This window comes from Lithobates pipiens, unplaced genomic scaffold, assembly GCF_037356315.1.
Source record: "Lithobates pipiens isolate NorthernLeopardFrog02 unplaced genomic scaffold, aLitPip1_a1.2 Scaffold_3, whole genome shotgun sequence".
Lineage (NCBI taxonomy): Eukaryota > Metazoa > Chordata > Amphibia > Anura > Ranidae > Lithobates > Lithobates pipiens.
This window is the reverse complement of record NW_027507790.1, coordinates 267,552,791-267,564,833: the sequence shown is the minus strand read 5'-3', so window position 1 is coordinate 267,564,833 and position 12,043 is coordinate 267,552,791. Positions and strand designations below refer to the sequence as shown.

General features: G+C 47.7%; 1 protein-coding gene across 16 annotated transcripts in view; it reads left to right on the top strand.

Annotated features, from left to right (window-relative positions):
- The window catches only part of UBAP2 (ubiquitin associated protein 2), a 129,601-nt gene that overhangs the window by 68,950 nt on the left and 48,608 nt on the right, over positions 1 to 12,043 (top strand). For 11 of the 16 annotated variants that reach the window (XM_077463128.1, XM_077463123.1, XM_077463127.1 and 8 more), the window contains exon 9: positions 523 to 599. In XM_077463128.1, the coding sequence (XP_077319254.1) occupies positions 523 to 599 (77 nt within the window). The remainder of the gene's footprint in view (positions 1 to 522; positions 600 to 12,043) is intronic. The other 5 variants (XM_077463134.1, XM_077463137.1, XM_077463133.1 and 2 more) reach the window with 1 other exon arrangement.

The window sequence follows — 12,043 nt, the reverse complement described above, 5'->3', positions numbered from 1 at the left end:
CTACATTCATAGGAGACCATGTTAAATGGACTGTAGTGTGTTTCTGCAAAACTGAAAATGTGCCAAAAAATGCAATAGGTGTGAACCAGGCCTAAAAGTATAGGACAAAGTCAGAATGGACAGGCTGCATTTAACCAGATCTTGCTATTTTTTTGCCCTCTTCAGCTCCTTTCCCTGTCAATGTTTTTCTGCTTCCTTCTTTTTCTGAACTGCTCTCTCCTTCTAATGCACCATTGTTAATGGCAACACTACAGAATTGTGAGTCAAGTGACTGATGTGTTGGAATATGTAGACAAAAATGGTGGCGGTTGGGTGGGGTGCTTAGCGAAGTACATTACTGTGACTATAAATCCTTTTAATTTTACATGAAATAATCTGTGCGGGTGAGTTTGTACAGCCTTTGCATGCCTGTGTGACTGAACCCTTCTATGCCAGAACTGCAGAGGAAAGATCAGCTCATGATATGCTTCAGGGTTGTTTGCACAGATTTGTAATAATTGTAGTTTATTATTCATTTGTCAGGTGCGTGGAGGAATTCTATTGAGGAATGGACGGCAGAGGACTGGAATGAAGATGTGAGTGAGCTTGAGTTAAACAAAGTAAATTTATACATTTTGCTACCTGATTTTTAAATGTTATCTTTCTAAGTGAAGCCGGGATAATGCTGCAATGAAGGTCCATGGGGATGGAGTTACTTCTTTCCCTTTGTAGCAGCTCATAGTATTACAAAAAGAATACACTTAAGTAATAGGGCCCAGCCTTTAGCGTCAAGGTAGGAAGGGGTGTTTTTAAAAGGTAACATTTTAGAGTACTTTTCTGGTCTGTATTCTCTGCAGTATAGTTAAGGATTAATACTACTTTAGGTTATTGAAGCGTAAGATCCCATCAACAGTGGTGTCCTGGTGGGATGATAATGGGGATGTTGGAAAAAACTAAACCGAGAAACAAAGATTGCAAGTCTGGTGACTTTATTTGACTAATACTTTTGGCTCTTGAACATCTCTACCAGGCTGCTTTTTAGTTAATTTTTTAAGTGCACACCAATTTTTTAAGTGACACCAATAGTGAGGACCTATTTTTCCCACGGATACACATGATGGGGTACTATTCTTCCCACTGATACCAATAAAGGGTTATCATTCCTCCCGCGGCTGCCAATGGCGGCGCACTGTTCCTCCCGCCGGCTGCCAATGGCGGCGCACTGTTCCTCCCGCCGGCTACCAATGGCGGCGCACTGTTCCTCCCAATTATGGGGCATCATTACTTACACTGACACCAACAACGGTGCACTGTTCCTGCCACTAATACCAGTGATGGGATCTTATTCCTCCTACTGACCACATATTTTAAATCCCACTGACCACCAAGCCTGGGACATTGTGGGCTCCCATTGATGCTGGGGAATTTTCTACTCCCATTGGCCACAGTCTGGACCTCCCAAAGTCTGAAAGGCAGGAAACTGGTGCTTTAAGATGTTTGGAGACCCCTGCTGTAGTGAAACGGATTTGGTTACTCCATGTGGCATCAGACTTGTGAAATTTAATTTAGGGCTAGCAGGTCAGTTCCTATTGATGTAGGCACAGCCCAAAAACTACATTTCAACAGCCATTTTTCCACCCACATTGTGTTTGCAGGCTTTTGGGAGTAAACAATCCTGAATAAGAAAACAAGGTCAGCCCAAACAGGAGGCAAGGAGTACATTGTGTTTTTTTTTTTTGAAAAAGTGAAGATTTTTAGGGTATTTGTAGCCTTTTAAAGGCTTAAGACATGGGAAATATTCATGTGTTTCAGAGATGTATTTATTTATGAATGTTTTAATATGGGGCGCTTGGCACATGTTTATAATGCCCAAATGTTCCCTAGTGCCTGAGACAGAAAATTAATCTTGAGTCAATACGCGATTGTGTGCAGATGCTGTAACACCCAACCATAGACAATATTTACCCTTTTGGTGCTTGATGTATGGCCCTTGCATTCCAGCAATTGGAAGTGTAAGCATTTATCTGTAAAGGGTCTTTCAATATATGTAAATTCTGAAGTGGAACGTTTCCTGGTCTCCTCAATATATAGCTCTGAGTGCCCCACTCCACGAATGGCTGTGACTTTCCACAGTGTCTGTAGCCCAGCCAATGAAAATCTAGGACTGGGTTTCCTGTGTACTAACAGCCCACAGATTGGAATGGGACACTACTCCTGTTTTATGTGTACATCCCATTCAGCCTGGCACTAGGTTTTTATTGGCCAGGATGTAGGGGGCACAGGAAGCCACAAACTTCAGGGGTGGTAAGTGTGAACCCACTAGAGAGGAAGAGGGTGGGGACAACTTTTCTTTTAAATGTGTACATGTACTTGAAAAACAATGACATCTAGCAGCTATACTGTTATGTTAAAATACCATCAATCTTGACTGCTCTGTATTTCTCCATTCTACAACCCTTGCACTTCTGCAGTCTCTGACCATCTCCTGTAGCATGTCTGCGGAGTCTGACCATCTCCTGTAGCATGTCTGCGGAGTCTGACCATCTCCTGTAGCATGTCTGCGGAGTCTGACCATCTCCTGTAGCATGTCTGCGGAGTCTGACCATCTCCTGTAGCATGTCTGCGGAGTCTGACCATCTCCTGTAGCATGTCTGCGGAGTCTGACCATCTCCTGTAGCATGTCTGCGGAGTCTGACCATCTCCTGTAGCATGTCTGCGGAGTCTGACCATCTCCTGTAGCATGTCTGCGGAGTCTGACCATCTCCTGTAGCATGTCTGCGGAGTCTGACCATCTCCTGTAGCATGTCTGCGGAGTCTGACCATCTCCTGTAGCATGTCTGCGGAGTCTGACCATCTCCTGTAGCATGTCTGCGGAGTCTGACCATCTCCTGTAGCATGTCTGCGGAGTCTGACCATCTCCTGTAGCATGTCTGCGGAGTCTGACCATCTCCTGTAGCATGTCTGCGGAGTCTGACCATCTCCTGTAGCATGTCTGCGGAGTCTGACCATCTCCTGTAGCATGTCTGCGGAGTCTGACCATCTCCTGTAGCATGTCTGCGGAGTCTGACCATCTCCTGTAGCATGTCTGCGGAGTCTGACCATCTCCTGTAGCATGTCTGCGGAGTCTGACCATCTCCTGTAGCATGTCTGCGGAGTCTGACCATCTCCTGTAGCATGTCTGCGGAGTCTGACCATCTCCTGTAGCATGTCTGCGGAGTCTGACCATCTCCTGTAGCATGTCTGCGGAGTCTGACCATCTCCTGTAGCATGTCTGCGGAGTCTGACCATCTCCTGTAGCATGTCTGCGGAGTCTGACCATCTCCTGTAGCATGTCTGCGGAGTCTGACCATCTCCTGTAGCATGTCTGCGGAGTCTGACCATCTCCTGTAGCATGTCTGCGGAGTCTGACCATCTCCTGTAGCATGTCTGCGGAGTCTGACCATCTCCTGTAGCATGTCTGCGGAGTCTGACCATCTCCTGTAGCATGTCTGCGGAGTCTGACCATCTCCTGTAGCATGTCTGCGGAGTCTGACCATCTCCTGTAGCATGTCTGCGGAGTCTGACCATCTCCTGTAGCATGTCTGCGGAGTCTGACCATCTCCTGTAGCATGTCTGCGGAGTCTGACCATCTCCTGTAGCATGTCTGCGGAGTCTGACCATCTCCTGTAGCATGTCTGCGGAGTCTGACCATCTCCTGTAGCATGTCTGCGGAGTCTGACCATCTCCTGTAGCATGTCTGCGGAGTCTGACCATCTCCTGTAGCATGTCTGCGGAGTCTGACCATCTCCTGTAGCATGTCTGCGGAGTCTGACCATCTCCTGTAGCATGTCTGCGGAGTCTGACCATCTCCTGTAGCATGTCTGCGGAGTCTGACCATCTCCTGTAGCATGTCTGCGGAGTCTGACCATCTCCTGTAGCATGTCTGCGGAGTCTGACCATCTCCTGTAGCATGTCTGCGGAGTCTGACCATCTCCTGTAGCATGTCTGCGGAGTCTGACCATCTCCTGTAGCATGTCTGCGGAGTCTGACCATCTCCTGTAGCATGTCTGCGGAGTCTGACCATCTCCTGTAGCATGTCTGCGGAGTCTGACCATCTCCTGTAGCATGTCTGCGGAGTCTGACCATCTCCTGTAGCATGTCTGCGGAGTCTGACCATCTCCTGTAGCATGTCTGCGGAGTCTGACCATCTCCTGTAGCATGTCTGCGGAGTCTGACCATCTCCTGTAGCATGTCTGCGGAGTCTGACCATCTCCTGTAGCATGTCTGCGGAGTCTGACCATCTCCTGTAGCATGTCTGCGGAGTCTGACCATCTCCTGTAGCATGTCTGCGGAGTCTGACCATCTCCTGTAGCATGTCTGCGGAGTCTGACCATCTCCTGTAGCATGTCTGCGGAGTCTGACCATCTCCTGTAGCATGTCTGCGGAGTCTGACCATCTCCTGTAGCATGTCTGCGGAGTCTGACCATCTCCTGTAGCATGTCTGCGGAGTCTGACCATCTCCTGTAGCATGTCTGCGGAGTCTGACCATCTCCTGTAGCATGTCTGCGGAGTCTGACCATCTCCTGTAGCATGTCTGCGGAGTCTGACCATCTCCTGTAGCATGTCTGCGGAGTCTGACCATCTCCTGTAGCATGTCTGCGGAGTCTGACCATCTCCTGTAGCATGTCTGCGGAGTCTGACCATCTCCTGTAGCATGTCTGCGGAGTCTGACCATCTCCTGTAGCATGTCTGCGGAGTCTGACCATCTCCTGTAGCATGTCTGCGGAGTCTGACCATCTCCTGTAGCATGTCTGCGGAGTCTGACCATCTCCTGTAGCATGTCTGCGGAGTCTGACCATCTCCTGTAGCATGTCTGCGGAGTCTGACCATCTCCTGTAGCATGTCTGCGGAGTCTGACCATCTCCTGTAGCATGTCTGCGGAGTCTGACCATCTCCTGTAGCATGTCTGCGGAGTCTGACCATCTCCTGTAGCATGTCTGCGGAGTCTGACCATCTCCTGTAGCATGTCTGCGGAGTCTGACCATCTCCTGTAGCATGTCTGCGGAGTCTGACCATCTCCTGTAGCATGTCTGCGGAGTCTGACCATCTCCTGTAGCATGTCTGCGGAGTCTGACCATCTCCTGTAGCATGTCTGCGGAGTCTGACCATCTCCTGTAGCATGTCTGCGGAGTCTGACCATCTCCTGTAGCATGTCTGCGGAGTCTGACCATCTCCTGTAGCATGTCTGCGGAGTCTGACCATCTCCTGTAGCATGTCTGCGGAGTCTGACCATCTCCTGTAGCATGTCTGCGGAGTCTGACCATCTCCTGTAGCATGTCTGCGGAGTCTGACCATCTCCTGTAGCATGTCTGCGGAGTCTGACCATCTCCTGTAGCATGTCTGCGGAGTCTGACCATCTCCTGTATATAATGTTTGGGGGTTCTAAGTAACTTTTATAGCAAAAAATATTTTAACATGTATATGAAAAATGTCAAAATTGCCCTGGATGACAAGTTAAGATACTCTTGGTGATTTCAGGGATCGCAGCTAAGGCTTTGCTCTGTCTTGTAAGTTGACCATCATTGCTGATGGTACTGTGGTGCTTTACAAACATGATTGGGGTTCCAGGTTTAAGCACTTCACTTCAAATAGAAAGGTGAACCTTGATAAGGAGGGGGAGATCTTCTACTCTCCCATGCATTCTTTAACAGCATTACATCTGCTGTAGAGGCAGATCTACATAAGGAGATTTACATGGCTAGGAGACTTAAAAGAGCAGCTCTAGGAACATTTCCTGGTGGTGTACTGAACCAAGACTTCCTACTTCCTAAAATAGCCCTGTCAGGACACTTCCCCTATTTACTGGCTGGAGTCTTCTCCACGTTTTTATTCCCTACAAGCTTTTTATATGCATTCTAAATTTAACACAAGATTTGGACATTCCCAATTTGGTTTACTTATAATAAGGTTTTAACCACTTTCAGACCGGACCATTTTGCTGGTAAATGACCAGAGGTCTTTTTACAATTTGGCACTGCGCTGCTTTAACTGGTAATTGCGCGGTCATGCAATGTTGTACCCAAACAAAATTTGCGTCCTTTTCTTCCCACAAATAGAGCTTTCTTTTGATGGTATTTGATTGCCTCTGCGATTTTTATTTTTTGCGATATAAACGTAAAAAGACCGCAAATTTTGAAAAAAAATGATATTTTCTACTTTTTGTTATTAGAAAAATCCAATAAACTCAATTTTAGTCATACATTTAGGCCAAAATGTATTCAGCCACATGTCTTTGGTAAAAAAAAAAGTCAATAATTGTATATTTATTGGTTTGCGCAAAAGTTGTCACATCTACAAACTAAGGTACGTTTTCTGGAATTTACGCAGCTTTTAGTTTACGACTGCCTATCTCATTTCTTGAGGTGCTAAAATGACAGGGCAGTACAAAACCCCCCCAAATGACCCCATTTTGGAAAGTAGACCCCCTAAGGAAATTGATAAGAGGCATGTTGAGCCCATTGAATATTTTATTTTTTTGCCTCAAGCGATTGAATAATGACAAAAAAAAAATTTTTTTTTTTTTTTTACACAAAGTTGTCACTAAATGATATATTGCTCACACATGCTATGGGCGTATGTGAAATGACACCCCAAAATAAATTCTGCTGCTTCTCCTGAGTACGGGGATACCACATATGTGGGACTTTTTGGGAGCCTAGCCGCGTACAGGGCCCCGAAAACCAAGCACCGCCTTCAGGCTTTCTAAGGGCGTAAATTTTTGATTTCACGCCTCACTACCTATTACAGTTTTGAAGGCCATAAAATGCCAAGATGGCACAAAACCCCCACAAATGACCCCATTTTAGAAAGTAGACACCCCAAGCTATTTGCTGAGAGGCATGTTGAGTCCATGGAATATTTTATATTTTGCCACAAGTTGCGGGAAAATTACAAACTTTTTTTTTTTTTTTTTTTTTTTCACAAAGTTGTCACTAAATGATATATTGCTCATGCATGCCATGGGCATATGTGAAATGACACCCCAAAATAAATTCTGCTGCTTCTCCTGAGTACGGGGATACCACATATGTGGGACTTTTTGGGAGCCTAGCCGCGTACGGGGCCCCGAAAACCAAGCACCGCCTTCAGGCTTTCTAAGGGCGTAATTTTTTGAGTTCACTTCTCACTACCTATTACAGTTTTGAAGGCCATAAAATGCCAAGATGGCACAAAACCCCCACAAATGACCCCATTTTAGAAAGTAGACACCCCAAGCTATTTGCTGAGAGGCATGTTGAGTCCATGGAATATTTTATATTTTGCCACAAGTTGCGGGAAAATTACAAACTTTTTTTTTTTTTCACAAAGTTGTCACTAAATGATATATTGCTCACGCATGCCATGGGCATATGTGAAATGACACCCCAAAATAAATTCTGCTGCTTCTCCTGAGTACGGGGATACCACATATGTGGGACTTTTTGGGAGCCTAGCCGCGTACGGGGCCCCAAAAACCAAGCACCGCCTTCAGGCTTTCTAAGGGCGTTACAGTTTTGAAGGCCATAAAATGCCAAGATGGCACAAACCCCCCCCCCCCCAAATGACCCCATTTTAGAAAGTAGACACCCCTAAATTTAGGGGTACACTAGTGAGACTAGGTAATAAATGGCGGGTGCCCTGAAACTATAAAAAAATAACTAACCAACCAGCGTCACCTGTAACAGTTATATGGTGATCACTGGTGAAAGGGTTAACTAGGGGGCAATCAGGGGGCTTTATGCGGTAGTATATGGGGGTCCCTGGCGCTATAAAAAGCTGCGGCGAACCTAAATACCTACCTGCCTAACTAGCGTCACCTGTGACACTAATACAGCGATCAGAAAAACGATCGCTTATTAGGCTGGGTTCACACTGGAGCGATGCGGGAACGCCACGAATGCGCGGCGGGTTCCCGCATCGCATGCCTCCCGGCGGCAGTTCACACTGCCCTATGCGAACTGCTGGGAGTGTCAGTGAAATGTTAATGACACCCCCAGATCAGTTCGCATATCGCAGTGCGATCTGCAAACTTGGATCGCATGGTGTGAACACCCATGCGATCCGATTCTGCTGCGGACCAAAAAAAGGGTCCCGTGCGAGTTTGCGGCGGGTGCGGCGGGTGCGACACGAATTCAGCCATACTATCTGTATAGCTGAACTCGAATCGCACAGAGATCGGATGTGATTTGCACTGCAGTGCGGTGCGAATCACATCCGTTCTCATAAACCGCTGCAATGTGAACCCAGCCTTAGTGACACTGGCGACGGGGGGTGATCACGGGGTTAAACCTTTATTGGGGGGGTTAGGGGGGTACCTTAGAACTAAAGGGGGCTAACCCTAACTGCCCTAACAGTTATTAGTCACAAATGACACCTGCCGGGTGATCAGGGGGTTAAACCTTTATTAGGTAATAAATGGCGGGTGCCCTGAAACTATAAAAAAATAACTAACCAACCAGCGTCACCTGTAACAGTTATATGGTGATCACTGGTGAAAGGGTTAACTAGGGGGCAATCAGGGGGCTTTATGCGGTAGTATATGGGGGTCCCTAGCGCTATAAAGGTAGTATATGGGGGTCCCTAGCGCTATAAAAAGCTGCGGCGAACCTAAATACCTACCTGCCTAACTAGCGTCACCTGTGACACTAATACGGCGATCAGAAAAATGATCGCTTATTAGGCTGGGTTCACACTGGAGCGATGCGGAAACGCCGCGAATCCGCGGCGGGTTCCCGCATCGCATGCCTCCCGGCGGCAGTTCACACTGCCCTATGCGAACTGCTGGGAGTGTCAGTGAAATGTTACTGACACCCCCAGATCAGTTCGCATATCGCAGTGCGATCTGCAAACTCGGATCGCATGGTGTGAACACCCATGCGATCCGATTCTGCTGCGGGCCAAAAAAAGGGTCCCGTGCGAATTTGCGGCGGGTGCGGCGGGTGTGGCGGGTGCGGCGAATGGCTGAACTCGAATCGCACAGAGATCGGATGTGATTTGCACTGCAGTGCGGTGCGAATCACATTCGTTCTCATAAACCGCTGCAATGTGAACCCAGCCTTAGTGACACTGGCGACGGGGGGTGATCACGGGGTTAAACCTTTATTGGGGGGGTTAGGGGGGTACATTAGAACTAAAGGGGGCTAACCCTAACTGCCCTAACAGTTATTACAGTCACAAATGACACCAATGCAAAAAAAAAAAAAAAAAAAAAAAAAATGACATTGGTGTCACTGTGACTGGGGGGCAGGGGTAATTGGGGGGGTGATCGGGGGTAAAGGGGGGGTGTGAGTGTGCCTGGCATGTTCTACTGTGTGTGGGATGTGTTGGTGCAACTCACTGATCCGCTCTCCTCCGTGTCGGAACGAAAAATACCGACACGGAGGAGAGAATACATCACTTCCTCTCCTGTGTTTACATTACAGGAGAGGAAGTGATGTCACCGGGGATTTCCATTCGTCGGGAGCGATCGCGAGGGGGTGGCCATGAATGAATGGCCGTCCCCTCGTCCGGGATCGCTCCCGAACGAAAACCGACCGCCGCAGGCACCGGGCGGGGGCCCGATCGGGCCCCCGACCCGCGGGAGGCAAATCACGTACATGTATGTGATTATGCCTGCCTGTGCCATTCTGCCGACGTACATCGGCGTGAGGCGGTCGGCAAGTGGTTAAGGGGAACTATGCGCGGGTTTCTTCACTTTTACCACTTTGACTTACTGTTTCAGTGAACCAGTGGGGCAAAAAATATCTACCATTGCTGAATTGTTTCTAAAGGTACAGATTCCGGCGTTCTCTTTCTTGTCCTTGGTTAGCTAGTAAGTTACTGAGATCTATAATAAGGCCCCTTCCACACAGGGTAAGCTCTGTTGGAGTTCGCCTGCTCAGTTAGCACTGGACCGCCTGTCCGTTGGGTAACAGATCCCCATCCTTCAATACATATCTGTTCACCCCCTCCGCTCCATAGTGTTAGATCGGGTACACCTGAAGTACTGAACCCATATAGTCTGCTAGTGTAAAAGGGGCCTTTGGCTAAACCAGACCTCAATAGCAAATATTTATCTTTGGTTCAGCGACGGACACAGCGCATCTTTAATCTTGACCATTGGGTTATATCGCCTCCGCGGGAGTAGGACTGGGCAGAAAAAGAACACCTGGTTACGCCCATGGGCTGTCCTCAGTCAGTATATAACCCCTTCCCTGCTCTAGGTATTCCGTTTATTTCGGTGTAGTCAGCTCCTTGCTGGGATATTTTGGTCCTAGCTAATTTTTTGTCTGTCTTTCATGCATTTTCTCCTGGAAGATCTACAATCAACTGCTGGGCTGGATAAGCTAGATCCAGTGGTCTCCCAAGTGCAGCCAGTGAGCGCATGCAGACCGCAGCTATGCGTTAAGTCAGCCACGACATAGCCTCAACAGCTTGAGGCTGGCCCGTGAGTTGAACGTCTCGCAGGGTCGCATACGAACAGGCTGTGGTCTGAGTCACAGTGGTCCCACTTCGGTGGCGAGGAGTACACCATGGATCGGTTAGTACAGTTCCCCCTCTCCTCCTTTGTGTAGTTTGCGTTGGGCAAGTGTACCCTTCAGGGATGGTCGGACCAGCCTGCAGGATCCCTTCTCCCATCGTAGAGTCCCTTGGTTAAGCTGGGCTACCCCCTCCCCCCACGCATTGGTTCACCTGGCCTGGTGGAGTACAGTACCTTTTTTTGGAGGGGGTTCCCCTTGCAGAGGGTGCAGCGATGCTGAAGGCACAGAGAGGATCCTGGCAGCATCCTTCAGCATGTCAAACGGCCGGCGGCCATGTTTGGGAGGTCCAATGACATCATGGTGGCCATTTTCCCTTGGTTTGGCTGATCTCCGGCCGGCGGCCATGTTTGTGTAGGCGATGTCATGGCGGGCATTTTCTGTTGGTCTAGTGAGACGCTGGAGTTCCTCCTCCTTTTTTCCTCTTCCTGTCACAGGATATATGAATTAGATGGCATCCATGGTGTTGCTGGGTCCGAATTGCGGCACTCCTCCACTGGTTGGTCTTTGAGGGTCCAGGAATTCAGCCACTTTGCAAAAAGTGAAGGCAAACTATAAGTTATGACCTCTTCTGGACTACTTTCATTTTACAGGTTTATTGCTCTGCTTGAGAGGCACTCAGAGATCTGAGAATAGAGAAGTATAGTAAGTACACAGAGCTGATATGCCCACCCCTCCCCTTTTGCTTCCCATTCACAGAAGCCTTTGTATTTTATGAATGTGTATTTTGTGATTGGGCAGATAGGGCCTAGCAGCTGCAGAGAGCAAAGGAACCTCAAATATTGAGTTTACATAGGGCCAAGACTTTATCCCCACCCCTGGCTGACAGTGCTGGGTTTGTCACCAAGGACCATAGTTGTCACTTGGGTGAAAGGGGGAGTGTCATGCTTCCCACACCCAGAAAAACTCCCAGCTCTATGGACTAATAGAGGTGGAAAAAGGAAGGTATGTGCTGCTAGGACAGCAGTTAAAGTAAGCTTGTGCTTTCCTCATGCAATACGATAATAGAATCGTTAGTACAGAGCTTTCAAGAGCTGATCATGACAATTCATCCGATATTATTTGATTGGACAACCACACAACTTTTTCTCGTACGATACCAGATCGTACAATTTCCGTTTTAGTCAGTATAGTTGTCCGAAAATACAATACAAATACATTACATCACTTCCGATTTATTTATTTTTTCTGTCGTATGAGAATTTTAGTGACTTTAGTAAACTATTCAATTTCTACTTGGGACTATTAAGGGAAAAAAGACAGACCATCTGTCGTCTGATTTTCGGATAGTGTATACGGGGCATAAGGGGGCCATTTATAGCAGAGATCAGATACCTTTTACCTTTATTCCGCTGGACTTTGCAGTGTTACTCCATACCGCAGCCTGTGTTTGCCATTCATGAATTTCAGGCTGCTGTGCAGAGATTGCTATGTTGCATAGAGAAATATTGATGCTGATTGGAGGAGAGGTCAGTCACATGACTGTGACTTGGCTCTCTCCCTAGTTCCTGCTGCGAGCAGGGCTCAAT